The sequence below is a fragment of the Mastigoproctus giganteus genome, chromosome 8 (assembly GCF_048544385.1).
Source record: "Mastigoproctus giganteus isolate SK-2022 chromosome 8, ASM4854438v1, whole genome shotgun sequence".
In the NCBI taxonomy this organism is placed as follows: Eukaryota; Metazoa; Arthropoda; class Arachnida; order Uropygi; family Thelyphonidae; genus Mastigoproctus; species Mastigoproctus giganteus.
In genome coordinates, this window is record NC_143582.1 from 81,050,293 (window position 1) to 81,068,760 (window position 18,468).

An 18,468-nucleotide genomic window follows, 5' to 3' on the forward strand; every position below is an offset into this window, starting at 1 on the left:
TCTGAAGTAGAAATTGAAAAAATTGAGCAACAGTATATAAACATTACTCTCGTTAAATGGGAAAACATCTACAATACAATGAAGTTTTAGTCAGAAGTTTCGAAATATCGAGATGCAAGCGGTAAAAATCCATTTAAAGAAATTAGCGAATTTGCATTGGGTATTTTAATTTTGCCATTATCCAATGCAGATGTGGAAAGAATATTCAGCAACTTAAATCGAGTAAAAAACAAAACACGCAACAGAATGAGTGTTGGCACGGTTAATGCAATCTTATCAGTACGATACGGGCTCAAAAGAGTTGAAAAGTGTTGTAAAAATTATGTTTTACCTGAAGAAGTGCTTCGCAAAATAGGTACACAAGAAGCATATGATGAGGAGGTATTGAATTTCGAAATTAATTTAGATTTTTAGATATTGATTTTATATTAAAAACAGAAAAATAAATAACTATTTATATATACTATTTGTTTGTTTGTTTTTATTCACTACAAAGTACAAACAAATGAAAATTTAAAAAATTTGGCGGGTCAAGTGCTAAAAATAGCGGATTTTGAGTATGCGGCTAGCGGGAAATATTATTAAGAGTTGGCAACACTGTTCACGAAGTTCTGAGCTGCGGTGACTGGATGGCTGACCGTGACTCACGACACTGAAGTGCAGGACTACTTTCTGTGGTATTCACTGTTGTAGTAGGCGTTTCGTTTATCCAAAGAATAGTATTTTACTCTGAGGTTTTCGCGTGAAGTGGTGAATTTTGAGTTCATTTATTGTGGTGTATGTGGACTGTTAGTTATTAAGCAAAATGCAGTTAACAGCCGCATTATTCAAAAATGCAAGACCCCGAACTTTACCGCCATTTAAATTTAAAGAAATGCGACCGCTTAGCTTGAAAAACGAGGTTTCGAAGAGTTCCAAAGCACTCTCAGGCACGTTCTTTTTCTGTTGTATTCCTGACTAATACATACGTATGTGGTGATGTAACTTTATATAGAAAGGAGTAAAGGTTATTGAATATAGCAAGTGTGGGGGCCTGGCTGTAAGCGAATAGGTTTTGTGAATGGCCATAAACCTAGCCATTCACAAAACCCACCGAAGAAAAGATTCAGAATAATAATAACTGAATGTATAATTTACTAGAATCGCTGGCAGTTTGCTTATTTGCTTTTTAATTAACCTAATTGTTTCCCAACTCTGTTGGCAAAGTTTTTCGATTGTAGTAGGTCGAATTTCTGGCAATAATAATAAACTACCTATGAGAAACCCTACTCTGCGTTAAATAAATGTAATTTAAAGTACTGAATTTTTATCACAAACGAAAACATTAATGGTTATATCACCCAGTTATACAATTTACTGATTAAAATACTCCAAACTGTGTTAATTGCAGAGTAGTATGCTTATTTATCGCATTAATAACTCTCCTTGAATTTGGTATATACCTTTATTGTATACCGAAACTGACAAAACAGATATTCGGACAGATTCAGAATATAAAGAAAGAAATAAGAACTAACTGCTTGTTTCCCCAATGAATAAAATGCTTACATCGAAACAGTGCATTGGTTTATCTCATAGTTATGGTAGATTAAACATCTATGTAGTACCAGATGGATGTTACATAGATTGACAGATTCAAATGGTTATGTAAAGGAGAGATTTTTATTAATGAAAACTCCAACCATAAAATGTATTAGAACCTATAGTAGTGTGTATGGGTCATAGGTTGAGAAGGCAGAAGATGCTTATTGAAATTAGACTTGAAGTTCTATAGATTTTGTAATTTGCAGGAAATATATTTGAAGGTGCAGCCATACCCTACATTACTCAAAACATCCTTACAAAGCCTATATTCAGAGTCAATAAGAATTGCACATATTCATGATTCTTTTTGAAAATTTCCTTTTCTTCTAAACAGACTATGCAAAAAAAAAAAAAAACCGTTCTTCACATAGTTTTGAGGTGCTACACATCAGGATTAACTTTCACTTCATATTTATTGACATTATCTGTGTGTATGTATTTTTATATACAACAATTGAAATGTGTGCTGAATTTATGTTATCGGCTCTTGCAAATAATAAAGCCAATTTGAGACTGCTAGTGTTAAGTCCATCATTTCTTCTACAACCTGAACGAATAACAGTTTATCAGTGTTTTACTGATGCTTTTGTGTATGTCCTATTTTCATTTGTTTCTTTTTAATTCTAATCATGGTCATGTGGTCAGAATTAAAGAGACAAATAAAAGAAAGGGGAAACAGCAACTATTTGCTGCCTCCCATATTGCAAAAGCAGTGACAACCTTCAAAATAAAAGTTTTAATATCAGATATTTAAACAAAGAGTACTGTTGCTACCCTTATAAATTTTTATTCATGGGACAGTCACGCTTCCTGTACAATTGAGATAGCATTACTTTTTTTTTTCTCATATATAAAGACGAACTATTTTCATACTCCACTATATGAATTTCATCATTTGCTAAGATTTCAGCCTCTTTTTTTTTTTTTTTTTTAAGTTTCATCTATTTCTATGTCATGGTGGACATTGAAACTTTACTCTGGCCTTAAACATAATCAAGAATTATGTTTAAACGCTTTTGAAGTTTAAAATAATTATTCAGAGCTTACAGGAAAGCATTGGGCGACACAGCCTATCTATCCTTTTCCCAAGGCCAGATAGAATTTAACGAACTGAAAAGTGTTACTATCATACACTTTAAATATCAATTACTAGATTCCAACTTAAGAATCTCCCCATAATTCTATAATCATGTAACTTTGATGTGGAAAATTGTCTTATACATTTTAGGCAAGTTTACCCAAGGCCTTTTATTAATGTGGTACTTTTATTATCTCTTCAAATGGGTTTGCCAAACTCAGTTCACGTGGAAATGCTTGTTTAAATAAATTATGAATTCCATATCCCTGAAAGATACTGGTAGTTTTGATAATATTCCTCTATTCTCAAAATTGCCACTGTTTACTTCCTTCATTGTATAATGCACTGCTTTAATTTAGCTATTTATTCCAGCTTTTTTTTTCACACGTGTGTGGGTAACCTATAAACTTCTAATCTAAAATAATCTTTTACTTTAATTTGTAATAAATTATTAAAGATATTCATGCAGTCTCTATCATTAGTTAAAGTACTTACATATTTCATTCTACCAATCCTTTCAAAACAGTTTTTCCTGCCCAGCATGATCATACCTGTTACAGTATTCCTGGCAGGTCTACCATAACAATTATGCTCATTGCAGATTTCTTAATTATGCAATTTTTAAATGCCAAACAGCAAGTAGACATCAATATGATGTGCATTAGTGAGAACTTCCTTTACAGAAGTGTGTTAGTGTGCTTTCAGAATGTAAACAGATTGCTAATGGTTACAGCTGGCAATCTTTCATAATCTTTCAGCCATTCTCCTTTTATGATACAAAATTCAGTTTTCTTAGCATTGTAGTTATCTCATAAACAATATTAAAAAAGACCCCTGGATTTTAAAAGAGTATATATGTCCAGATTTCACTAAATCTTTGATACTATTCCACACAAATGATTCATCATCAGAATCATCAGTAGTTGATGCTATTCTTATTCAGTGGACCAATTTGGTTCACTCCTTTCCTTTTAGTGTCAACAAAGAATTTTTTTTAGCAAAGGATTTTTTGCCACTTTTCTTCACATTCTTATCCAAAGTCTTCTTATAACTTGCCCTAGTCTTCCTAACCCTCTTAGTGACTTGATTGTATACTAGTTTATACTTGCTATAGACTCCTGTATTCCCTGCTGATAATTATAATCATTCTATCCATTTTTATTCTCTGCCACTAGATCTCATAATTTCATCTGGCATCCATCCTACATCTGTGCACCAAGATCACCAACATGTAATGCTTTTTTCATGAAGAGTCATAAAAACTGGTGGTGATCATAAAAAAGAGTATTGCTTTTTCCTATTTCCTCTCTAATGCTGGTATAGAAAACAGACAACCAGTAAATATAGAAATATTCTACTACTGTGTGAGTCACTATTCTAGCATTAGACCACAAGTTCCAATCAGTATTTGAAAGGTAAACTATCCCATAATAAGACATTCTGATTTACAGGTCCTCTATTTGTCTGTATAATTCATTATGGTTATCATACATATTCGGTCGTATTCCTACTCTCATTTTTGCTTTCCCAGTGCTCTATGCCACGGCAAACTGGCTCAGCGCTATACTGAAAACTCACATCAGCTGCGTTAGATTCTACATACTTCTTAACCACAGCATGACTCCTCCTCAGCACCTCCCTGTACACATTGTACTTACCATGTTTCTCATGTCGCTTGCTCATCCCATTAGGACCTGAACCAGGCCTTGTAATCGCCCACATTTTGTTTTCCAGGTTGCTGCATATCCCAACAGGACAATCTGAATAATAAATTTTTGCCTCTATTTATGACTACTGTTAAATTACTCTCTGTGTATTCCCCTTCCAAACTAACAGTTTTCTGAACCACAACACACTGCCTTGGTAGTATGTTCTTGCATCTCTTCTATTTAAGTATATCCCATCCCTGTAAAAATAGTCTTTCATGTTAACAAGCATAGAACATGCCAAGGAAATTTCTACCCGGCTGGCCCTATGCAATCGTTCCAGTTCTGAATTCATTGACAAGGTTACTGTTGTGCTTTCCCTCCTATCATATCCGAGCAAAAGTCAAAATACTTTCAAATTTAATCCTGATTTGTCACTTTTTCTCAACATTTCCCCATACCTAGGTGGTAGATGACTCTCATCAACTGGTGAATATACTGCAACTGTGCTTATTGGAGGTTTGTAGAGAATGAAAAGACCTAGAGGTAATTGGTAAGCAGACATGAAATTCTCTGAGCAGTGCAGACATGCGGCACTGCTCTTGGGCTTTTGTCAGTGATATACAGAAACATTGCCAGCAGAGATAAGGAGGTGATTATCCCTTTGTAAATCTGCTGGAATGGATGCAGAGAAGGGCAACCAGATTGGTGAAGGGAACAAAAGGATGCTCTTATTTAGAACGGCTTCAGTTCTCTAAATTGCAGTGTCTCGAGACTAGGCACCTGCTGGGAGATCTGATTAAAGTGTTTAGAGCCTTGAATGGATTGAGTAAGCTGAATGTTAATGATATTCTTCCACTTGCTGAGAATACACACAAGAGGGCATAGATTCAAGTTAAGGAAGGATGGTTGGAGGATAGATGTGGGGAAGTTTGCCTTCAGCCAGTGGGCGATTGATTGTAGGAACAGGCTTCCGCCTGTTGTGGAAATGGATGAGTGGAATAAATTCAAGGGAGAAATAGACAAATTCTTGGATGAATGGGTGAAATGTGTTTTTCTGTGGTTGATTCTATATAAGCTTGCTTTCTTGCATCATTTGCTAATACTACTAGTACTGCTATTATTCATAGTACACTCCATCAATGTCTCCTGTGGTCTTCCATCAGAAAGATGCCAAGAAAGCTTCAGGTCATGATGGCATTTCTCCACTTGTTCTCAAAATCTTGAGCCTGCTCCTGTTCTGTGTCACCATTTTATGTTTACTTATTCCACTGGTGTTTTGCCTTGTGCTTGGAAATTTACTCATATCCAACCAGTTTCTATAAAGGGCAGACAAATTCCTCTTATCCAGTTATTGTCTCTTGAACTTACTTCTACTCTTTTCAAAGTAATGAAAAAAAATTGTTAACTAGCCACTTCTAAACTATCTCAACCTTCCATCTGGTCAATGATCACCAGTAAATATTCCATCAGTGTTGATCTGCTGGTGATATATTGGCTGATGTTACTCATCCGTGGACAAATTCAATGGAAAAGTTTGGTGAAACTCAAGCAGTTTCTATGGACATTTTTAAGGCTTTTGATCATATTTGGCATGAAGCCTTCTAAGCAAGCTTCCAACTTATGGATTGCTGAATGCTTTTTGCAGTTGGGTTTCCAGTTCTCTCTCTCTCTCTCTCTCTCTCTCTCTCTCTCTCCAGGTGATGATAGCGGGCTCTGTCTTTTAACTTTTCAACTAATGCTGGTGTTCCCTAAGGTTCAGTTTTTTTCCTCGTATATATTATTATTATTATCCAAATGATGCAAGGAAGCCTGAGGCTTATGCTGCACCAGCCAAAAAAAAAAATTTTGAGAGAGAGAGAGGGAGGGGACCTTCAACTGACTGAAAATCTGATCCATACTGATGATAGCACCCTTGTGCTTTCCAGTTTGGGAAACCTTTCCCTGCAAAAACAGCCTTATCTTCTCAAATATCCAGCACCAATTCCTTCACTGCTGATCTCCAGGTAATTCTCCAATGGGGCAAAGATTAGTTAGTTTTATTATTTCTAAAACTCAGTCCTGTCTTATATCTCATAAAGAGGAGTTTGCTGCTCCTGTGCTTGTATTTGATGACACTCAGATCTCTAGATAAGATCATATATATCTATTAGGGCATGACTTCATATCTCTCTCTCTCTCTCTTTCTTTCTTTCTTTCTCTCTCAGCATAAGCAGATTACAAGTACAGGCATACCTCGGTTAACGTTACCTCTGATAACGAAGCTTCGATATAACGAAGTCGGCAATTTCAAGCCCCATTTAACATTAAAAAAAATATATTCCAGTTTAATCACCTGAAATCTAAACAAACTGAAGAAATTACGGAAACCTTTGGGGCTTCTCGTGGTTGATTCGAGAAATTTAAAAAACGGGCCAGGATTCATAGTGTAAAATTAACAGGAGAAGCTGCAAAGTTTCCAGAAAAACTAAAGGAAATAATTGAACGTGAAAATTTTCCATTGGTGTTCAATGTTGACGAAAGCGGTTTGTTCTGGAAACGGCTACCAACAAAAAGCTTCATTTCTATTGAAGAAAAATCAGCTTCTGGGTTCAAAGCAGCCAAAGACCGTTTAACGTTACTCTTTGGATCAAATGCCTCCGGCGATTATAAATTAAAACTGTTATTAGTTTACCATTCAGAAAATCCGAGGGCGTTAAAAGGTAACATAAAAATGAATTTACCTGTAATATGGAAAGCAAATAGAAAAGCGTGGGTTACCAAGGAGTTATTTACTGATTGGTTTGTTAACCACTTTTGTCCTGAAGTAAAACGGTATTGTCAAAAAAAAAACAACTTTGAAGAAAAAGCTCTTTTGTTGTTAGACAATGCTCCGGGACATCCTACAGATCTTAACACGTTGGACACATGCATGCCTGTCAAAGTTGTGTTTCTTCCAGCAAACGCAACTTCCCTGATTCAACCATTGGATCAGGGAGTAATAGCATCATTTAAAGCTTTTCTATTTAAGAATACTTAAATAGAAAACAGTTTTCCCAGCCCGAATAAAAGGGTTAGGGTTGGCGTAAGGAAGGGCATCCGGCCGTAAAAAAATTCATGCCAAAACACTACAAACGCTGACCTCATATATAAAAATTGGAAAAAGGCGAGGACAAAAAAAAAGAAAACAGTTGGATCTGCGTCGAACATTAAGCAGTTTAACTGAACTAGAGGATAAAGAGGAAATGACAGTTAAAACTTTTTGGAAAAACTACACCATTAAAAACGCAATTGAAAACATTGATAGTTCTTGGAAAGAAGTCACTAAGAAATGCTTAGATGGAATTTGGCGCAAAATATGGCCAGAAGATGTACTAGAAGAAGAAAATAACATCCAAGAAATTAGAAATGAAGTTATCCAGATGGCTCAATCAATAGGTTTCGAAAATGTCGATGAAGAGGATGTTAGAAATTTATTGAATGCAGAAGATGATGGTTTTTCAGTGGAAGATTTAGAAAACCTTGTTAGCAACGAAGACAAAGATAATGAAGACGAAGTTAAAGAAGTTCCTGCCGAAAAAGTGTTAACAACCAAAGATTTAAAAAGGTGCTTAAATGACATTGAAAACATTTTAAATTTTTTTAGTGAAAATGATTCTGATTTAGGAAGAAGTGTTATTGTTAAGCGATCAGTGTTAAATGCAATAACTCCGTATAGGCAATTGTTAAATGAAAGAGAAAAAGAGCATAAACAATCAACTTTAGAATCGTATTTTAAAATGTGATTTCACTTTGTATGTAAGTTGACTGTTTATTTAATAAAACTTTTCTTTGTTCGAAAAAAAAGCTTTTCATGTTCTTTACGTAGGAACGTATCCCTATTCTGGCCATAGTATTTTTACCTCTGAAAACGAAGTTTCGCTTAACGAAGTAATTTCGTGGAACGCATCCTATTCGTTATTCGAGGTATGCCTGTATTGCTTCCTCTGCATCTAAAAAAAACTGGGATTTCTCTTTTGCTCTCATCATTACCTTTGTAAACAACTATTCACTCTGTACAAATATCAAATCTGCCCTAAAACAGAATGTTCCCACATCTTGGTTGTTGCACGCAGAACCCCTCTCAGACTTCTAGATTTCATTAAATAGATGGCTGTCAGGTTAATTATTGATCCATTTTTTGCAGTCTCCCCCTTACTCTGTCTGGTAGATGTTCTGTCTGTGCTTCATCCCCTTTCTATAGGTACTTCCAGTGCCAGTTGTAAAATTAGCAGAAGGTATACTCCATGAATGTTATGAAAAGCAGAGTATACTGTGCATATCAGGCTTATTAATTGAATTTGCTTTGGTCGCATAGAAGTTGCATAAAACTGTAAGTATTGCCTAAGAATCAAACTCTAATAAATTTACTTTTTAATTTCTGGTAAATATTTTAATTATATTTGTTTCTTTAAGACTTTCAAAAGCCAGAAGGTATACACTATTCACCTAAAAAAATCCAGAAGGTATATGGCATATACCTGCGTATACCCTCCACTACACCCCTGGGTACTTCCATGGGCACTTTCGTTTTAAATAGTAATCCATAATTCTCCCCCCCTTCCCCTTCCAACCAGTCTGAACACATGCCACAACCAGTCAGCATCCATTTACAGTCCAACTTCAAACTCACAAAATCAACTTTTCTTCTTCCTCATTTATCCATTCAGCTTTCATTTTTTGGAACAACTTTCCTTCACATGTGTGTGTGGCGCCTCTGTAGCCAGGTGGGAAGGAGCAGCACACGCTTCTTGATTAGACCGGGGTTCGAGCCCGTCACCACCAAATACGGAGGATGCGGAAAGGTCAGGGAATGACCACCGCATATCCCGGAACAATATGGCCTTAGTTGCTAATGCTCCTAAAAATCAAATAACAACAACAACCTTCACATGTAGTAGTAATAGTAGCTGAGGCATGTAATGCAAGTAAGCATCACATGTGGACACATTTGCACATCTCCAGTCTATGGGGACTTGCCCTGAGTCCTGCTATAACAGCCTCCTTTAATATAACTGGATAGACCCAATCCAACCCAGGTGATTTCTTATGTTCAACTTCAACAATTTCTCTTCCACTTTGCTCTCAGTTATTACAAAACCATTAAGCTCCCTGTTAGATTTTAATAAGCTTTTGTCTTTCACTTCCCCACAGAATTCCTCATGCGTGAATGTAGATTCAGAATTTAGTCAGCTATCTGAGCAGGATCATCAACAGTCAAACCATCGATATCAAGTGAACTAATCTGATTCATCCCCTTCCTTCTAGAGTTTATAAGTAAAGATGTCCTTTGTTCTTCTTTGCATCCTATGCCAAATATTTCTCGTAATCTGCCTTTGCTTGCCTAACCTTCTTTGTGACTTTGATTACAGACTAGCTTATATCTACCATAGGCTTCTGTGTCGCCTGGTAATTTATATGCATCCCATGCATTTTTCTTCTCTGCGACAAGTCTCATTAATTCATCTGACATCCCCTTAGGCCTAAACCTTGAACAGTATTTCTTAATCGGTATGAAAAGCCGAGTAGCTTCCACGATTAATTCCTTGAATGTTTCCCATTTAGAATTGGCTGTTGGTAACATCATCAGTTGGTCCCACGGTATAGAGTTTAAAAACTGTCTGAGACTGCTGTAGCCACCTTTACAGAAGCAAAAACCTTTCCCTTTAACCCTGATGGTATTAACATCCAAGTAAATCCCAGTGATCACAGTGTACATCAGTACACTGTGATCACTGCCACCTAGTGGTTCCTATATCTGCAAATTCTTAATTCACAAATAATAACTGCTGATAACCAGATCAAGAATATCACTCTCTGGTTACCTCTCGAACATACTCCCTTTAACCCTGATGGTATTAACATCCAAGTAAATCCCAATGATCACAGTGTACATCAGTACACTGTGATCACTGCCACCTAGTGGTTCCTATATCTGCAAATTCTTAATGCACAAATAATCACTGCTGATAACCAGATCAAGAATATCACTCTCTGGTTACCTCTCGAACCTACTTCAGTGGAAAACAATCATCCAATAAATCCACAAAAGTCTTGCTAATGTGCGAGTGACCAATCCACAAGTTCCAGTCACTATCTGAGAAGTTAAAATCCCCCGTTATTAGACATTCTGATTTACTGGCCCACTCTATTTCTCTGTGCAATTGTTCATTGTACTCATTAGAGTCATTAGGCCTATAACACACTCCTACTCTCATTGTTGCTTTCCCAGTACTTACGTCACACCAAACTGACTCAACATTGCACTGTCCATCAATGTCAGCTGGATGCACTTCCTTAGATTTTGTGTTTATTATCTAACAGCATAACCCTTCCTCCCTTCCTATCCTGTCTGTCCTTTCTGTACACATTGTACTCCCCAAATTCCAATTCTGTACTGCTTATATCTATGTGACACCACCTCTCTCTCTCTATTATCCGAACAGTATCTGCCTTTGATGTCTTGACCAGCACTTCAAATTCATCAAATTTATCTACTATACTCCTAGCATTGGTGTACATGCAAATAAAAATGCACCTGTTCTTACTCTTAGTTACTCTAACACAGTCCATGTGTATTTATTTGTTCTATGATGACTCCCACCAGTCCTGAAATCCACAGTACCCTGCCCTCCAGGCTGCTGCTCATTGTAATAGAAGTGAAAGGATCACTTTCACCTCTACCTGCAGCTGCTGTTAATTTTAGTATGTGAATCCTCCAAGCTAGCAATTTTCCAACCCACCTAACACTGTTTTGATATTATCAGCACTCTTGCACCCCTTCTGTTTAAGTGTATCCCATCCCTATAGAAGCAGTCTTTCCTGTTTAGAACCACAGACCAGGCTGAGGGCGTCTCTGTGGCCAGGTGCAGCAGGAGCAGCAGCAGTGCATAGCACACGCTTCTTGATTAGACTGGGATTCGAGCCCATCACCACCAAATATGGAGGATGCGGAAAGGTCAGAGAATGACCACCCATATCCCGGAGCAATATGGCCTTAGTTGCTAATGCTCCTAAAAACCAAATAACAACAACAACAACCAGGCTGAGAAAAATTCCACCCCATGAGCCTTGCACAATCTCTCAAGGGGCAAATTGATTGACAAGGCTCTCATCATGTACTCCCTCCTATTGTGTCTGAGCAGAATTGCAGATAAACAGATTCTTGGATTAAAGTGCAACAATGTACATTTGTGTAAAAATATACACGTAAAAAAAAAGGTAAACTGCAGCCATTATCAACCCACTGCAGGATGGAAGCCTCCTCGACAATTCACGTTGAGGGAAAATATTGCAAATATAATGGTATTAATTCATGTCTTTCTCCCCAAGTATGTGCTTGTGATTTAAACCCTGAATGGAAGAAATACTCATGGCAAGCATATTTGTTCTATTTAAGATTTAAATTTATTCCATCCCATCCACTTAGTACATGTGACACCTTTTTTTTTTGTTTTATTTTAATTATATAAGAAAAATAATTTTAAGTTTTTTTTTCTCAATTTGAAACTGTTCTATTAATTATAATTTGCTGAACTAATTATTAATTGTTGAAATTAATAATGATAATGTTTTTATCATATATCTGGAATTTTCAAGGTCATTCATCTGCCCAAATCGAGACACAGATGCTAAATTTTTGTTGGCTGTTTGCAGTTTGTTTCTGCCAAGCCAGCAAAACAAATGCTCTATGGCAAGATTAAACAGCTCTCACTAGCATCTCACCAAAGCTACGTGTGAGTGAAAGTTGACCAAAATAAACTGATGCTATCGCACATCTGTCTTCTCTTAAACACCTAACAAAAATGTCTCATAATTTGTAGTATATTGAAGTGAAAATAGAGAATACTGTATAATCATTAACAGAATATTGGTGGGGAAAGGTACATGTTACAATTTTATTTAAAAATTTAAAGAAATATTTTAAAAAGTAGCAATCATTAGATGCCAGTGAGCAGTGGAAGGTTAACTTTCCATCATTCACTCACCAAATGGGACAAATACACTTGTGTGGCATCTGTGAGACATCCCCCCCCCCTTTTTTTTTTACTGAGTTGAACACAGTGTTCTAATAAATATGATTTGCTAAACTCAATTACAAAATATTGAACAAAACTAAATAAGAGAAACCAATAGAATAATAATGTTTTTCATATTTCTTAGAATTTTCAAAGTCATTTGTCTTCCAAATTGAAACATGAAACTCACTTGGCACCTGACAAATGTCACACAAATGGCTATATCTTTGTTAGTTGTTCATGTGAAACCAAAGTTTTATCATAAGATTAGATAGCTCTCACTGATATTTATTCATGGTGCCACATTACAATCTACTATACTCCTAGCATTGGTGTACATGCAAATAAAAATGCACCTGTTCTTACTCTTAGTTACTCTAACACAGTCCATGCGTATTTATTTGTTCTATGATGACTCCCACCAGTCCTGAAATCTCCAGTACCCTGCCCTCCAGACTGCTGCTCATTGTAGCAGTTGAGTGCAAAAAAGATGGATGCTATTGCTTACCTGATTTATGTTAAATGCCAAACAAAATATTGAGTTCTCATAATTAGTAGAGGCAAATGATGCAAGAGAGCAAACTTATAAAGCATCAGCTAACAAAAGGAAAAAAAAAAAACCTACACACTTCACCCATCTGTACCCTCCAAGAATTTGTCTAGCTCTTCCTTTAATTTATTCAAACCGCCCATTTCCACAATAACAGATGGACGTTTGTTCCAATGATCAAACACCCATTGGCTGAAGGCAAACTTCTGCACATCTATCCAGCAACCATCATTCCTCAACTTGAATTTATGCCCCCTCTTGTGCAGTCTCAGCAAGGAGAAGAATGCCATCAACATTTAGATTACTCAATCCCTTAAACACCTCAGTCAGATCTCCCAACAGGTGCCTAGTCACCACATACTGCAATTTGCAGAACTGAAGCCTTTCTTGATAAAAAAAAAAAAAAAAAAAAAAAAACCTACACACTTCACCCATCTGTACACTCCAAGAATTTGTTTAGCTCTTCCTTGAATTTATTCAAACCACCAACTTCCACAATAACAGATGGAACTTTGTTCCACCAATCTGGTTGCCTTCTTTTATACTCATTCCAGCAGATCTACATCCTAAAGTGAGGCTGGCAGACCTCTACACAGTACTCAAGATGCTGCCTAACCATGGCCTTGTACAAAGGTATAATTGGGATAATCACTTCTTTATCCCTGCTACCAGAGTTTCTGTATATCACTGACAAAATCCCATGAGTTTCCCTGGCAGCACATCTGTACTGCTCAGAGAATTTCATATCTGACTGCACAATTACCAATTATTATTTTCCACTACCCAGAGTACAATACCACACAGTTTTTTTAATCTGGCATTACTATGCAGTACCCTGTATTTGTCAATATTAAACTTCAACTCTCATATCTCAGCCCATCCACCAAATTTTCCTAGATCTTGTTGCAGTAGCTCACCCTGATTACTGTCACTAATCAACCTGCCCACCTCTCTATTGTCTGCAGATGTGGACATTAAGCCTGATATATTTTCACCAGTATCATTAATAAATATTGTTAACAACAGTGGAGCTGACATTGAGCCCTGGGGGTCTCCAGTAATAACATTAGTCCATGAAGAGTAGTATCCACTGATAGCAACTCTATCTTCTCCCACTCAACCATCCCTTTATCAGGTGCATATCACAAATACATGCTGTGACTGAGGTATAATTGCATTCCTGTCTAGATGGTCCTGGATTACTTCTTTACCAGTAATGTGCCCATAATGCCACATTTTCCAGTTTGTATAGCAGTCTTATATGTGCAACAGTATCAAAAGCCTTCCTGAAATCCAAGTGTATGATATCAAAATTATTTTTTGCATCCAGTTCCTTGGTCACTGCATCATAGTATCCATTCAGATTGGTCATAAAAGACTGCACCTTCACAAATACATCCTGTGACTGAGGTATAATTGCATTCCTGTCTAGATGGTCCTGGATTACTTCTTTACCAGTAACTCCATTATTTTCTGTGGAACAGATGTTAAACTAGCAAGTTTGTAATTATTCATTTTGCCATTTGATCCTCCTTTATGAATTGGGGATATATTCACACATCTCCAGTCCATAGGGATCTCCCCTGAATCCAAGGATGCTCTCATAATTATGGCTAAGTGTTTGCTTACCTCCTTTGCTGCCTCCCTCAATATTTAGTTTTAACAATTTCTCTTCCACTTTCCTTTCACTTATCACAAAATCATTTAGCTCACCATTAGAATTTGATAAACTTCTGGCATCCGCTGCCCTAAAGAATGCCTCATGTATAAATGTAGATGCAAAATACCTATTCAATTTGTCAGCAACCTGAGCAAGGTCATCAATAGTTAGCCCATTGATGTCAAGTTGTCCAATGTGACTCAACCTCTTCCTTCTACTGTTAATATAAGCATAGAACTATTTGCTGCTGCTGTTTTTTGCATTCTTTGCCAGAGACTTCTTCTCTGTCTTAGCTGGTCTAACTTACTTTGTGACTTGATTATAGACTAATTTATATATGTATATACAGTAGGTTTCTTTATCACTTGATAGTTTATATGCATCCCACACATTTTTCTGCTACAGGTCTCAGCAGTTGATCTGACATCCATTTAGGCCTAATCCTTGAGCAGTATTTGTTATTTGCTATGAAAAGTGAAGTAGTTTCTATGATTACTTCCCTAGATGCTTCTCATTTAGAATTTGCTGTTGGTAACATCATCAGTTGGTCCCACTGCATAGAATTTAAAAACTGGCTGAAACCATAGTAGTCACCCTTATGAAAGCAGAAGCTTTCCTTTTACCCTTCACAATAGTTGTCTTTAATTAAATTTCACATTACTATACTGTGATCCTACCACCCAGTTGATCTTTTACCTGCAGATTCTTAATGCATGAAGAAAAACTGCTGATAACCAGATCAAAAGTATTGTTTCCTCTTGTTGCCTTTCTAACATGCTGCTGTAGAAAACAGTCATGCAATAAATCTTCAGTCTCAGTAGTGTGTGAATGACCAAATTCCAGTCAACACAACATCTGGAAATTTAAAGTCCCCCCATTTTAAGACATTCTGATTTACTAGCCCACTCTTTCTCTGTATGGCTGTTTGGCATACTCATCACAGTCAATAAGCCAACTGGATACACTGCCTTAGATTTAATATGCTTCTTAACTAAGAGCATAACCCCCCTCCATCTCGCTTGTATCTATATATTAGTAAAATAATAAGAGGAGTTTACCTCAATATAGTGCGTAGAACACTTCCGTATGATACCCTCCAGAAATTAAAACGGAAAAAAACGAAAAAATCGACAACTTACCGGTACATTAGAGTAAAATATAAATAATTAAATAATCAATTTAACACAACTCAAATCAATTTAAAACAATTAAAAATCAAATTAACGCAATAAAAGAATTAACAAAAATATTCAAAAACGATTTTCCTTCCTTAACACCCATCATCAGTTTTTGAATATTTTCGTTAGATTCTTTTATTGCGTTAATTTGATTTGAGTTGTTTTAAATTGATTATTTAATTATTTATATTTTACTCTAATGTACCGGTAAGTTGTCGGTTTTTTTCGTTTTTTCCATTTTAATTTCTGGAGGGTATCATACGGAAGTGTTCTACGCACTATGTTGAGGTAAACTCCTCTTATTGTTTTACTAATATTATTATCAACGTAGAACATATTGAGTAGTACAGCTCTGATTCATACTATCTAGTATCTATATATATATATATATATATAAAACACTTAGGTATGCTGCCCAAATTTTCCAACTGCTAATTGTTGCCAGCACCCATTCATGCAGTTCACCTCACATGACCACCATACCAGGCATTCTTTATTAATATTTTGTACTAACATTTTTTGACTGAAGAAAGGAAACCTATGTCTGAAAGCTTTCGATGTATGTTTATTTTATCTGTCTTTAGTTTTATTTAAACCATTCTAAGTTTTAAGAAGTGTAAAAAATGGCTGAACAGTGTCAAAAAAATTTGAGAAAATGTAGAAGAAATGCTAATGAAACATTAGAGGAGAGATCTAAGAGACTGAAACGAGACTCTACAACTACGAAGACAGACAGAAAACATTAAAGAAAGAGAAGCAAGATTGGAAATGAGAAGATGAGCAAAATGCCATAGGACTAATCAAATAGAAGTGCCAGATGCGAATAATCAACGGGCTGTAATTAATGTGGAAGAGCATGACATATGAAATATGTGTTACAATTGTGAGTATTGCAATGCAAGATATTGGGGACATGAATTGAACACATCGAATAAATGCTATCATGGTGGAAAGGTTTCACTTCACCCACTGTCTGAGACACCTACTCTATTATGAGAGCTGCTTACAACTCAGCAATGGCGTTCGCATCAGTGGGTGCAGAGATTAAATCACCACCTGGAAATGGTCCATACTGTTTTAGAATACATGGCCAGATTTACCATTTGGTCTCACCGCTATATCCAAACAAGGCAAATAAGCTATGATATGGACAAATTTATATTTTCGATTCTGCTGAATCAACAAGATGGCTTGATAAACAATCAAACCAAGGGTGTGTGGCTGACGTAATGCAACAATTGGACAAGATGCTGCGACAAGTTAACCCATTTGCTGACTCATATAAACAAATGCATCAAATAACCCAGGCCAATCCAACAATTTATAGACGACCCGGACATAGATAAGAGATGATATAGAGCACCTACATCCAAAACGGAGGTTGCTGCAATATTTGTTGGAGAAGACAGGGAGCCACCTGCAAATAGAGATATATGCATATATCCCACAGGTGACTACTGTAGAATTATATCACTGCTAAACAAGAATGGTGAAGATTAAACTATTTATGCCATAATCAGAAAGATGGCATATGTTACACCAGGTACAACTAGTTTAATATATTACTCAATCAAAAGGACGGTAAAAATTTTCAAAAAACTTGTTTCCACAAGCTCAAAATTCTTCATATATTGAGTATAGAGAGGTATAGTGCTGTTTTTTTAAATTGTTGTGATCAAAATGAAATCAGAAAATACTGTCTAATTATTTAGAGAATATTGGTGGGATTTTCAAATTTAATTTCATTTAGTGACAAATGGGCCTGGAGTACTGGGGTCCATAGTTTAATAATTTTCAAATAGATATTTACAGTATACCCAGTATAAAATAAAATATAAGTACAAATTGTACTTATATTTTATTTTATACTGGGTATACTGTAAATATCTATTTGAAAATTAATTTCATTTCCAAATTTAAAAAAATAAAATTTTAAAAAGGTGGCATCTGTCGGATGCCATAATAGCAGTGAAGGTTTAAGAAAAGGTAGTATTGTTCAAGTAGAATTCAAAAAAAACCAAAAACCTCTTCCACATAAGAAGAAAATTGGGCATCTCTAAGGTGCTCTGCCACTCTCTTTGATATATCTCAAGGTGTGACCTGCTGGGTTTATTAATCAGATCATATCCAAACAAATGAAGAAGATCAATTTTCCTTTAAACTCAAGCATCTATTAAGTGCTGCACCACCAGCTTTAAAACTTTTTTTTTTAATTTTCATGAGGAGTAGCATGGGAACTGATGTGCACCGAACATTGCTATGAAATTTCAAATTACACATTTGAAGTTCAGGGTTACTTTCCTTTCCTTCTCCGCAAGTTAACATCTCTGGTCTCACATGAGTTTCTTAAAGATTTATTATTGCTTTGCTTAAATAAAGAGAGAAAGTGAAACATGATATCACCAAAGATGGATGCTACTTTGTGGATAGTTGAGATATGTAAGTTTCAAATTTCGTGAGCTCTGAAGAATTCAAATCTCAAATAAATTTTGAAAAAAATTTGAAAATGGAAGTGAATAATAGTATCTAATATGTACATATTTTTTAGTTTTTTTAGAAGTATTTGTACACATGATAATATGTACATGCTCATGTTTAAGTCACGCAGTTAATGATTTTTTTCAACTGGAAAATGGATGAATCTACTAGATTTATATCAATATTTTATCCTAAAACATGTTTTTAAAATTTTCAGCAGAATTGGTATTTTTTTATTTTATTTGAAAATAACAACTG

General features: G+C 35.8%; 1 protein-coding gene across 1 annotated transcript in view; it reads left to right on the forward strand.

Moving 5' to 3' along the window:
* The first annotated feature begins 621 nt into the window (after positions 1 to 621).
* Positions 622 to 18,468, forward strand: part of LOC150081676 (small ribosomal subunit protein mS37) — a 40,023-nt gene continuing 22,176 nt past the window's right edge. The window contains exon 1 of the mRNA XM_090380280.1: positions 622 to 929. Coding sequence (XP_090236406.1) covers positions 806 to 929 — 124 coding nt within the window. The 5' untranslated portion in view covers positions 622 to 805. The remainder of the gene's footprint in view (positions 930 to 18,468) is intronic.